Source organism: Triturus cristatus, chromosome 6 (genome assembly GCF_964204655.1).
Source record: "Triturus cristatus chromosome 6, aTriCri1.1, whole genome shotgun sequence".
Classification (NCBI taxonomy): Eukaryota; Metazoa; Chordata; class Amphibia; order Caudata; family Salamandridae; genus Triturus; species Triturus cristatus.
The window spans coordinates 919084474-919097750 of record NC_140589.1 but is presented as its reverse complement, the minus strand read 5'-3'; the positions used below and the strand labels follow the sequence as shown (position 1 = coordinate 919097750).

Genomic DNA, 13277 nt, shown 5'->3' with positions numbered 1-13277 from the left:
GGCCTCTGGGGTACCTATGCCCTGGGTACATAGTATACCATGTACTAGGGACTGATAAGGGTACCCCAGAACCCAATCTAGAGTGTACCTTAAGTACATGCAATCAATTTAGACGAGAAAGCAGCTAGACTGGGTTCCTGGATAGCAGGATCCCAGTCAGACTAAGTCGAAAACAGTGATACATCAGCAAAAAGTGGGAGTAGACATAAGAAGCAGATCCTACTCTCCTACAACCTGCACTACTCTCCCCTTGACAGAGGGAAGGAATGCCTTCAGTGCAAGAAGGATCGCCTGGAGCTCCAGAAGGTTGATATGGAGCCTCTGATCTCCGCCTCTCCCATGTGGCTGCCCCATCCCAGAAGGGACGCATCCGTCACCACTGTGTACTCCGGTTGGGGAAGGGAGAGTGCTCTGACCCAGTGCTGGTTCGTGAGCCACCACAGCAGTGCTCTCCGAGATCTGGACGTACTCGGACAGGTCCCCTGAATGCTGCGCCCACTGGAACTTCAGGTTCCACTGCAGAGGCCGCATATGCCATCTGGCATGATTGGTCAGCAGGATTCAGGAGGCCATGAGGCCCAGCAGCCTCAAGGTCATCCTGACCGAAACCCAGGACAAGGGCCAAAAGATCGGAATCATATCCCGAATGTCCCGCACTCGCTGTTTTGGGGGGATAAACCCGAAACTGCGCTGTGTCCAGAACCGCTCCGATAAAGAGGAGCTTCTCAGAGGGAATCAGGTGCAACTTCGGCACATGGATGGGGAACCCCAGCAAATGCAGGAGGTCGACCGTAGTCTGGAGGTGGGAGACGACTGCCTTGGGCGAGCCTGCCTTCAACAACCAGTTGTCAAGATAGGGGAAGACTGAAACCCCTGATCTGCGCAGATGAGCTGCGACCACCGCCATCACTTTCGTGAACACCCGAGGGGCGCTGGTAAGGCCAAAAGGGAGCACGGTGAACTGAAAGTGCTTGTTCTCTACCGTGAACCGCAGGTAACGCTGGTGGGCCGGCAGGACGGGGATATGAAAATAAGCGTCCTGCAAGTCCAACGCTACCATCCAGTCTTGCGGGTCTAGGGCAGACAAGACCTGAGCAAGTGTGAGCATCTTGAACTTCTCCTTCCGGAGGAAGCGATTGACGTTCCGAAGGTCTAAGATAGGACGCAGGCCCTTGTCCTTCTTTGGAACCAAGAAGTAGTGGGAGTAACAACCACAACCTAGTTCTGGTGTCGGAACTCGCTCGATGGCCCCTTGGCCAAGAGGGCCGCAACTTCCTGCTGGAGAAGTGCCAAGTGATCCCCCGACATGCGGTGGTACCGAGGTGGCATGGTTGGAGTGATAGGCTCGAAGGGGAGGGAGTAACCCACCTGTCCGAAGTGATGGTTCGTCAGTGGGAGAGGCAATGGCAAAACCTGCCGCCCACTGGCATTTGGTGGGCCTGAAAAACCGGACTAGGAAGGTTTGAAGGCAGTGGTGGCAGGGGAGGTGGTGGACTGACCCGCCTGCTGGCACCGTGACCCACATTGGCGGGTCCCACGTCCGCGACTGAGCTGAGACTGTTGCTGCGCAGGCCTGTGGCTTAGAAACGGACGTGTTTAGGTGCCCCTACCTTGACCACGAAAGGAGCGAAAAGCAGAAGCCGAAGGAGTGCGGGTGGCCGAAAGGCCCAAGGACATGGCCGTAGCCCGCGAGTCCTTAAAACGTTCCAACGCACTGTCTGCCTTGTCTCCAAAAAGGCGAGTGCCATCAAAAGGCATGTCCATCAGAGTATTCTGGACATCCCCAGAAAAGCCAGTTTTCCTCAGCCAGGCATGACGGCGTAGCGCCACTGTCGAGGAAATCGCTATGCTCAGCGAGTCAGCGGTGTCAAGGTCACAACTTGGCTGTGTCTCTCCCCTCGGCAATAGCTTGAGAAAGCACCGTCCAGGCCTCCTCCGGACACTAAGGCAGCACTTGCGCCACCGTGTCCCACACAGAGTGGGAATAACGGCCCAAGAGGCAGGCGGTGTTCAGACTGCAACCCTGAACTGGCGGAAGAGAAAATGTTCTTCCCAAACAGCTCCAGTTTTTCTGATTCCCTATCCGGAGTTGCGGAAGGGAATGCGCTCGGGGATGCAGAGGCTTGGACAACCAAGCTCTTTGGGGTAGGGTGTTGGGAGAGGAAAATAGGGTCGCCCGGGGCCGGGCGATGGCATCGGGCCACATTCCTATCCACAGGAGCACTTGTGTTGGGCTATGACCAGGTGCCCAAAAGAACATCAGAGTGCATCATTGAAGGGCAGCAGCAGCGCCGCAGAGGAAGCTGCCAGCCGAAGCACTTCTGTCAGGAGGTTAGTCCTGACGGCCACTGTAGGGAGCTTGAAGTGGAGAGCCTCGGCTGCCCTACGCAACACCACTGAATAAGTACCAGCTTCCTCCGTAGCCACGGTAGAAGACAGTGTGCCAGGTTCTGGAGAAAAATCCAGTCCACCTGCGTCCTCCAAATCCTCTTCCCAGTCCGGGTCTAACTCGCATTGGGCTGCGAGAGGGTCTCCCCGTAACCTGCTGGGCAGGTGGAAAAGAAGAAGGATGGAGAAAGGGATAGAAATTCCCTATTGGCGTCGGAATCGGCATCTATCGACACCGGTCCAGCACTGTCTCCATGTCGAGGTGGAAGCCGGGGACGGCATCGGTCAGGGAGCCGGCTGACATCAGCGGCGGTGCCGTAGACGTCGATGTCGGTCATACGAGGCCAACTGACATCGGCTGGGATCCATGCATGGATCAATGGGGGTCTTGCGGTGCTGAGGCCAGAGCCGTCGCCGACGTCTGGGCCAGCGACGAAGAAGGGCGAGGACCCCAAGTCGGACCCGCGGGGCCCGAAGGCGCGCCGGCGGGGCCCTACGGGCCAAAGAGGTGGGTCATGGCTGACAGAAATTGCTGCAGCTGGGCCGGACCCGGGAAGGGCGGGTAGGCCGTCGGCAACTGCGTAGGCTCCGCCGGAGTCGCGGGGGTGGCACCACCCACACCCTCAGCTGTGTCGCGCTACAGGCTAGGGGAAGGCGAAGAGCTACGTCGCTTCTTCGACTTCTTGTGCTTCACCTTACCTGACCCAGAGTGTGAAGACTTCCGTGACCGGTCCCTCGACCTCCCACGGGACCGGGACCTTGAACGGCGTGGAGCCGACTCACGGGCCTCAAGCAACTTTCGGGACCACTCCTGCAAAGTTTTCAGAGCCATGGCCTGGCAGTTGGGGCACGACGTGGGGTTGTGGTCGTACCCCAGGCAGTAGACACTCACGGTGCAGGTCCGTCACCAACATTATGCGGGGACAAACCTCGCAAGACTTGAAACTGGGCATCCCTATACATCAGGAGTCAAATACTTAAAAGAACAGAGACAAAAATCCCCAAAAACTCAGCCAAAAATAGACTGAGGCTACCGCTCTCTCCGGATCTGCGCTTGCTGGTGCGGAAAAAGAAAGAACTGATGTCAGCGCGCGAGAGCGGCGTCTAAGTAGCTGGCGCGACGTCATCCCGGCGATCATGGCGCTTACGACGGACGCGGAGCTGCACAACGCACCTCCCGACACGCAGGTGTACTGCTGACAAACTTTCTGATCCAGTCTGACGCCTAGGGGTAATTCTAAGGTAAGGAATCTCACTAACGTGTCTCTTTCAGATTCAGTTGGCAGTATTCGGCCGATCACGAGTGGTGTCTCCATCCGGAGGTGGTCCTTCACATTTTCAGTATGTGGTTGTTTCCACAGGTGGACCTATTTGCTACTCACGAGAACGCGTACTGTCAGGCATTTTGCAGTCTCCAGTATCCGAAGCCGGGAGCTTTGGGGATGCGTTTCAGTTAGATTGGGGCTCACAGCTTCTTTACGCTTTTACCCTTGATTCCTCGAGTTCTGAGGAAGATTCACCAAGACCAGGTCCAAGTTATATTGATTGTCCCGGATTGGCCGGGAAGGATATGATACATAGGCCTCCTTTGCCTCTCATTACACCTTCCGCTCTGTCTCCCTCTCAGGGCAGACCTCCTCTCGCAGTCGCAGGGGCAGGCTCTACACCTCACCTCCAGAGCCTGCACCTTCATGCCTGGAGATTGAACAGGGCAACCGGAGTTCATTTTCTGTCCCGCTGAATGTGGTGGACGTTATATTATCAGCCAGAAGACTCCCCACCAAATCTGTCTATTCTGGTAGGTGGGCCAATTTTAAGTGGTGTGGGGAGAGATCAATTCATCCTTTACATGCCTATTTATCTCATGCTCTGAGCTCCTCTCTGTCCCTAGATCAACAGGGTTGTGCAGTAGCTACTGTTAAGGGCTACTTTTCTGCCTTGTCAGCTTTTCTCTGTTTAGCAGACCAACCCTCATTGTTGAAATCTCCCATAGTTAATGAGATTCATTAAGGGTCTCGCTAATAGGTTTCCTCCCACTCCTTTTATCATGCCTCAGTGGGACTTAAACTAGGTTCTCATACTCTTGATGGGTTCACCATTTGAACCATTAAGGTCTCTTGTGTTTAAAACTATATGTTCGAGATATATGAGCTGTAGATTGTATACTTGTGCATAGATCGCCATCTGGTGTTGGGCTCGGATGTTTGCACTTTGTTTTTGTCTTGGAAGAAGTCTTTGTAGTCACGAGGTAGGTGACTCCTCCTTTGGACGATAGTGCGCATGGGCATCAACTTCATCTCCAGATTGTATTGCCATGGAGGGTTATGATGGAGTTAGTAAGAAATCGAAAAGGATGTCCATGTGTAATGTATCTAAGTAAGATAGTACTGGAACAGATAGAGGTATCCGGGGAGGCGGGTGGGCGTATACAAATCTGCATCTCTACATGCCAAGAACAGATGCATACTGGTAAGTAGCATTTTCCGTTCGAGGCATATGAGCTGTAGATTGTATACTTGTGCATAGACTATACAGCAGTTACCTCCTTAGTGGTGGCTACCTGTATCTGTTGCGGTGGTTTGAAAAAGTGTTCTTAATACAGCCTGGCCCACACTAGCTTGTTGCTTTGCTTGCACGTCTACACATTAGTGCTTTGTGAACGTGTGTGGTGTAGACCAAGTTGCTGCTTTGCATGCTCTACATGCCAAGAACAGATGCATAATGGTAAGTAGCATTTTCCTTTTAGTTGCAATCTCTTCCGCTAGGAGGGTGAGTGAATTGCAGGCTGTTGGATGTCTTTCTATACAGATAAGATGGTTCTTAGGACCAGAGCTGCTTTCCTGCCTAAGGTGGTCTCTCCTTTCCATATGGGGCAGCCCATCACATTATCCACTTTCTAACCTCCGCTCACCCTTCTAATGAGGAGGAGAGACTTTATAGCCTGGACCCCATGAGGGTGGTCAGCTTCTGCTTGGACAGAACCAAGGTCTTCAGGTTGGAGGATCAACTCTTCATTGGTTATGTGGGCAAGATGAAGGGCAAGGCTGTCCAGTTGAATCATCCTGTGTATCAAGATCTGCTACGCCTTGGCCTAGAAGGAGCCTCCTTTCGTGCTCATTCTTTATGAGCTAAGTCGTTGTCTTTGGCTAGAGGTGTCCCTGTGGTAGACATCTGCAAAGCGGCAACTTTGGCCTCCCGCTATACTTTTGCGAAGCACTATTGCTTGGATTCGGAGGTGAGCAGGGACAGCAATTTTGCTTGTTCTGTGCCCCAGGATTTTTTGGTGCTGACAGGCAGGCACCCTCTTCTGCAAGCGGGACTGCTAGAGGATTCAATTCAAAAAGTAGGAATTCACAGGCAGATTTATACATAAGAAGAACAAGTTACTTACCTTTGGAAATGCTTTTTCTGGTGGATACAGTATCTGCCTGTGGAGTCACTGACCCACCCACCTCCCTGTTGCCTGTTTGCTTCTCCCGAAAAATAATTAATATATATCTTATGTGATTTGTTGTTGAAATCATGTGATACTTGGCTCTGAGAAATTTCTATGATGAAGAATTTCCAGGTTTGTGTGTGTTTGTATACTGGGCATACTTGTGAAAATGTTGTTGGTTCACCCACTCACCTCAAAGCCATGGAAACAATGGGTGGAACTGTCGTTAGCATGCCGAAGAGGTCTTCTTATGGCTCCGATGACCTCATGCTGAGTCGCGTGCGGAGCTGTTCCATTGTGAAGGTCACATGGGAGAGCTGACGAGAAACGTTTCCGTGGAATGCTGCGCGTTGGAGTAATTCAAAAGGTGAGGAATCTGCAGGTGGATACTGCATCTGCCATAAAAGGCGTTACCAGAGTTAACTAACATGTTCTTCTGTAGCGTGAACCTGGCCAAAAGGCAGAAGAGCGCTGTATGTGGTCAAAAACGAGCATAAAGTCAAAAAGTGTTGAGAGATAAATGGGTTGTCAACAGTTAATGCATTTCGATGTAGTGTTCTTAAAGAGGTGGGTTTTCAGCGATTTCCTATACTGGAGCAGCTTTGCCAGGGTCCTGATGGACACTGGGATGTTTTTCTAAATTCCTAGTGCATAGATGGAAACAGCCTTCGGCCTTGTTTTTTTCTTTTTTTTTTACACTTAGTCTGAGTCTCTGACAATGTCCTAGCTGCAGGTGTGCCAAGATCCACCAGAGTTGATGAGCTTGTCTGCAAGATAAGCATGGGTTCTTGTTGTGATGACTTTATAAATCATGTAGCAGCTTCTGAAGGTGGTGCGAGTCGGCAAGGGAATCCAATGGAGTCCCATTATGTTGGGGTGACATGATCATATTTTTTTAGGCTGTTTAAAGATTCAAATTGCTAATACTCAATACATTATTGGATTTTTCTAACTTGATGTTCACCCAATTATTTTTTAGAGCTGTGCAGTCCTCTGAGTTGGTAGGAAGTGTCTGGACAAAAGAAGATAAAGAATCTAACTCCCCAAATCTTCTCAAAATGATACGACACACTACCAATCTCACCTTATGGCTTGAAAAGTAAGTTTTAAGTGTTATGATAATCATTTTAGATGCAGTATATTTTGTGTTGCTATTTTTCATATGTGTATGCCGATAAAAGATACCCTTTTTAGGATGAATACAGCACCAGCATAGACTAGATATTCTCCAGTATTGGGGTGTCTTTCATAGATTCACATGCTTGAATATTCCCCGTCGTCGGAGTGGGAGTCCCACGGTAAATAATATAGCAATATATACAGCCATAATATATATATATATACATAAGTAATCATATAAAACAGAGATATAAGTAAGTAATAACATCAAGAATGTCCCTATATGAAATTTCCATAGAGATACATGGAAAGAGAAAAAAGACATTCGTAGTCTATCTCTGTCATTATGTTAGTCCGAACTCCGGCCAATCAGGCGCCAGCTCCTCTCTAGAACCTTCTCCTCAGAGCTCCTCACCTCAGATTTTCTACCGCACGTCGTGTGAAAGGGAGTCTCCCTGAGCTCTGCTCAGTTTTTTCTCTTCAGGATGACTTCAAGTAAGAAGTCTTTGTTTAGACCTTGTTCTTTTGTGGAAAGCTACGTTATTCTCAGAAGATCCACACAGTAAGTGTATTTACTGTCTTTACCCTACCATGAAGTGGGTGAATATAAAGTCTGTAGAATTTTTTCTACAAAAACTCTGAAAGACAGGGAAGGCCGTCTCTTGTTGTGGCTCCAGAGACTTAAGGATAAATATGAAGTAATTTTCTGAGGTAGAAAACTTTACTTCTGGCCGTTCCCACACAGCCTCAAAACGCAGTAGTGTACAGGAGTTACCTACTCCTTCCTTAAAAGAAGAAAATGTCTCTGACTATGACATCTGCCACTTCTTCTTCTTTGAATACTGCTGTGTCGCCCACGAGACATAGTTCTCAGGCTAGTGAGGTTTTCAACTTTCCAGTTTTTTCAAAGATGGCTGCTCCGTCTACGATGGCTCCGTCTACGATGGCTCCGTCTACGATGGCTCCGTCTACGATGGCTCCGTCTACGATGGCTCCGTCTACGAGGGCTCCGTCTACGAGGGCTCCGTCTACGAGGGCTCCGTCGACGAGGGCTCCGTCGACGATGGCTCCGTCGACGATGGCTCCGTCGACGATGGCTCCGTCGACGATGGCTCCGTCGACGGTGGCTCCGTCTACGGTGGCTCCGTCTACGGTGGCTCCGTCTACGGTGATTCCGTCTACGGTGATTCCGTCGACGATGGCTCCGTCGACGATGGCTCCGTCGACGATGGCTCCGTCGACGGTGGCTCCGTCGACGGTGGCTCCGTCGACGGTGGCTCCGTCGACGGTGATTCCGTCTACGGTGATTCCGTCTACGGTGATTCCGTCTACGGTGGTTCCGTCTACGGTGGTTCCGTCTACGGTGGTTCCGTCTACGGTGGTTCCGTCTACGGTGGTTCCGTCGACGGTGGTTCCGTCGACGGTGGTTCCGTCGACGGTGGTTCTGTCGACGGTGGTTCTGTCGACTATGGTTCCATCGGCAATGAATCTTTCGATGGTGGTTTCCGTCGACGATGGTTCCGTAGACGATTCCGTCTACAAAGATCTCTTCAATAGCCTTCTATGCCTCAGAGCCCGTTGACTGCAGTCTCATCGGTAAAAATAAGGGTTTAAAAAAGACGACTTCTGCACAGAGGTCATTAAAAATCCAAATCTCTTCGACATATACAGCGACTACTTCGTCCTTTGCTGCTGTTCCTTTATTACCATTACCACCGAGTACTTGACAAAGGTCGGGTGAAGTTATATCGGTGGAGGATTCCCGCCTTCCTTAACCATTGTTTTACCACTGACTCAGATCAAGATTCAGAAGAAGGTTTAGCTGAATCGGTTGTGACAACTATAATCGGCGGTTTTTCCTTTATCACCACAAGTGTCTGTGGTTCCGCTTACTCCAGTGGTGCCAACAACTATATCGGAACCGGTACCGGCTCCAATACTTTCTGTGGTAATACCTACAGTACCGCTGAGACATTCTTCAACTCGGACAGTACCTCCTCATGATACTGAAGAAGAAGAAATTCCTCAGGACAGGGAGGATGGTGAGATTCTCGATGATGGTGGCGATGCTGATGATGATGATGATGGTATGGCGGAGTGGGATAACTATCATGCCCAAACACCATCTCCCTCTCCGGTGCTACCTGGTGACTCACCACCTGTTGATATGCAAGTTCCACCAGTTAAGGGATAGGACAGCACTAACGTTCAAATTAACGAAGGATTATTTCCTGTACGATTTCAAAGATCAGCCTGTTAAACAAACACATACAATCCCTATAATCGAATTTATTGGGGAGGAAGGCAAAAAGATTATGGAGGCCTCATAGTCTTCCAGCACGGGTGCCTAGATTGGAGAAAAAGGTACAAATCACCATTAGGAGCACCAGCGTGCCTCACTGGTCAAGCGAAGCCAGATTCTGTAGTCACACAGGCAGAGCAACGCCGGGCTAGAAACCCTGCATCTACGATCACTGCACCACCTGATCGTGGTGGACGTCGTTTGGATGCCATAGGGTGAAAATTCTCTTCGATGGCTTCCACCATGGTGAGAGCGGCTAATGCTTTGGCCATCCTGGGTCGTTAGGACCGTCAAGTATGGGCGGATATGTCAACACTAGTTGAGCAACTGCCGGAACCGTCAAAGACCATGGCATATGACGAAGAAGAGGTTTTATTCGGAGATCAGGTGGATGAAGCTCTCCAATCGATAAAGAAAGATACAGATACTGCTCGCTCTCTGGGCACATTGCAATTTTGATAACAACCCTTTCGGGGTGCACGCGGACGCGGCACCTCTATTTTCGAAGAGGAATCAATCAATATCGACCTTATAACCAGGGTTCAAACCGATATTCCTCTAACCAACAGCAAACTTCTCGACAGCAGTCTTCCAAGACTTACAGAGGAAAATCCTCTTACAAGGGTTACACTCCTAAGAGACATGACTTCCATCAGTCCCAGAAAATTGGAGATCGAATCTATCGGTACTATTTTCAATGGTCCTCCATACAAGGAACCGTTGGGTTTTGGAAATTATAGCAAGAGGTCACACTTTGGAGTTCATCGAATTCCCTCCACCCACACCACCTACCGGACTGCCACCGGCTCATATCAAAGAACTGTTACAACAAGTTCAATTTCTATAACACAAGGGAGCCATAGGAGTAGTACCAAGATTTCAAAAGAGGGAAAGGATTTATTCCCGATTCTTCCTTATCACCAAAAGGAAGGGGGAATGGAAGCCCATTCTAGATCTGAGGGCTCTCAGCAGGTATCTAAAGAAACATTCTTTTCGTAGGCGAACGCATGTAGAGATCTTGCGATTATTTTCACAAGGAGATTTCATGGAAACAATCAACCTCCAAGATGCATATTTACATATCTCCATACTACGACAACATCGGAAATTTCTTCGTTTTCGAGTGGGTCGAGGGGATTTTCCAGTTCAAAGTTTACCATTCGGACTGCGCTCGGCCCCTCGAGGGTTTACAAGGGTGCTAGCCCCTGTGGTAGCGTCCTACGTTCCAGGGATTTCAGATCTTTCCATTTCTGGACGACTATCTCCTAAAATCACAATCGAAAGTTCAACTTCTACAACACACACATCTTTGACAGGAGGTGGTTTCGCGCCTTAGGGCTCTCCATAAATACCACAAAGTCCAATCTACTGCCTTCTCATCGCACGGATTTTCTGGGAGCAACTTTAGACACAGTGTCAGCAAGGGCACTTCTCTCCCAAGACCGTCTTCAAAAAATTCTCCGACTGGTAACCCTTATCAGATCAAAAAGACCCGTTTCTGTAAGAATATTGAAGTCCTTTCTGAAAATGGCGTCATCATGCATTGCATTGATCCCTCATTACAGATTACAGACACGCCCCATCCAAGGAGTACTGGATGTCCAAGAACGCCAGGTTACAGGTTCTTTGAACGATGTTGTAAACGTCACAGATCGGATGAAGTTGGCGCAAAGGTGGTGGACGCAACTGTTAAATCTAACGGAAGGCATTTCTCTTCTGACAATGGTACCAGACATGACAATAACAGACGCCTCTCTGGAAGGATGGGGTGCTCATTTGGAGGTTTTATCAATAAAAGGAAAATGGTCAATATGTCAAAAAAAAAAAAAAAAAACAAAAAACAAAAAAAAAAAACCTGGCACTTCTACAGGTTGGATCTCATGGCTATATATTGCTGGCTCTCAAAGCTTTTCATCCTTTAATCCAAGGAGAATCAGTCCTGATACAGACAGACTATACAACCTGCATGCACTATATAAACAAGCAGGGCAGGATAAAATCTCCGAAACTGTCTCGACTAGCTCAGTCGATTTGGGATTGGTCTATCAACCATCGCATCACGATATGCAGCAGTTAATCGACCGGGGGTATCCAATATCCTGGCGGATTCCCTGAGCGGGTCCTCCTCATCGACCCATGAATGGGAGTTGCATCAACCAACTCTAGAGAGGATATTTCAACGATGGGGTCGCCCACAGCTGGATCTCTTTGCCACACTAGAGAACCGGAAATGCCGTGATTACGCAAGCTGGCTTCCCCACAAAAGATCTCTGGGCAATGCCTTTTGATGGACTGGTACGATCTGTTTGACTACGTTTTTTCTTCCCCCAATCCCACTCGTACCTCGAGTTTCTGTGGTAGATGCGGAGGCAACCTTGCCATCTACTTCTATAGCCCCCCGTTGGCCTCGGCAGGCATGGTTCTCAGAACTACTCCTATTGTCTCAATCCGAACCAATCATTCTACAGCCTCGTGCAGATCTACTCACGATGGACAAGGGGAAAATTGGTCATCCGAATCCCTCCTCACTGAGCTTATCAGCTTGGAACCTGAGCACTGTGAATTTGCCCATTTGGATACTCCACAGGACTGTAGAGACATTTTAGCTCAGGCGAGGGCTCCTTCTACGGTGAAAACGTACGAATTAAAGTGGAAAAGTGTTCCCCACTGGTGTGCATCTAATGGGGTGCACCCGTTTTCACGCCACACCAGAACAATTTTTACCGTTCTTCTTGCATTTAGCTAACTCCGGGTTTCTCTCATGCAACCTTTAGGGGTTTTTTCTGGCGGCAATTTTCCGTTTCCGTTTGGATGGTTCAACTTCCCTTTTGTTTCTTCAAGGATTATCCATCAATTCGTCTAGGGGTTATTTTGTAAATCTCCTCCATTGTGGCATCTGAACATCGTATTGGCTCAACTAATGAGACCACCGTACGAACCGATTCACAAGGTCGAGTTGTAGTATCTAACATGGAAGGTGGCTTTTCTTCGGGCGCTAACGTCTTCACGTTGCGTCCGTGACATTCATGCATTTACAATAAATCCACCTTTTTCCTACAGTTCAAACCAGATTCTGTAGTAGTGCGTACAGATCCAAATTTCTTGCTGAAGGTGCCTTCAGACTGTCATATTAACGAACCAGTGATTTTAAGAACTTTCTTTGCTATCCGCAAACTCCTACGGAGCAGAGATTACATTCCCTGGATGTGAAACTAGGTTTAACATTCTACATCAGCAGAACGGCTGCTTTACGAAGGATTGATCAACTATTCATAGTTTATGGACGCTTTCACAAAGGTCGTCCAGTGACGAAACCAACTATTGCACGTTAAGTTTCAGCTGCCATCGTCTTCTGCCATCAAAAGGCAAACAAGCCATTGCAGTCACCAGTGAGGGCTCACTCCACCAGAGCAATGTCTTCCTCAACTGCTTTATTTGCTGGAGTGCCTTTGCATCAGAGCTGCAGAGCAGCTACGTGGTCGAGCAGACACACGTTTACAAGACACTATTGCTTGACAACTTTAAACGAGGAGGATGCTGCAGTTGGGCAGGCAGTGCTTCGCAATCTTTTTAAATAAGATGAGCCTCTTCCTTCCCTCCTCCATATTGTTTCCATTTATAATTGACATAATGATGCATTTATACTGTTAGTTATTCAGTACTGTCATATGCATAAGAAGATTGATTGTCATTACAATTTCGAAGCTGTGTGATCATGGAAACAATGATATTGTTACTGCTAGCTATTCTATATTCAAGCATGTGAATCTATGAAAGACACCCCAATACTGGAGAAGAACAATTGTTACTTACCTGTAAACAGGTGGTTCTCCAGTATTGGTGTCTTTCATAGATTCACATGCGACCCTCCCTCCTCCCTTCAGAGGCTCTCTTCTCCTCATACACTCTGAGTCACTATGGTGCTACGAAAATCTGAGGTGAGGAGCTCTGAGGAGAAGGTTCTAGAGAGGAGCTGGCGCCTGATTGGCCGGAGTTCGGACTAACATAATGACAGAGATAGACTACGAATGT

At 48.8% G+C, this 13277-nt stretch overlaps 1 protein-coding gene across 1 annotated transcript in view; it reads left to right on the top strand.

The window, feature by feature from the left end:
- The window catches only part of SOS1 (SOS Ras/Rac guanine nucleotide exchange factor 1), a 556506-nt gene that overhangs the window by 331586 nt on the left and 211643 nt on the right, over positions 1–13277 (top strand). The window contains exon 15 of the mRNA XM_085611592.1: positions 6804–6923. Coding sequence (XP_085467718.1) covers positions 6804–6923 — 120 coding nt within the window. The remainder of the gene's footprint in view (positions 1–6803; positions 6924–13277) is intronic.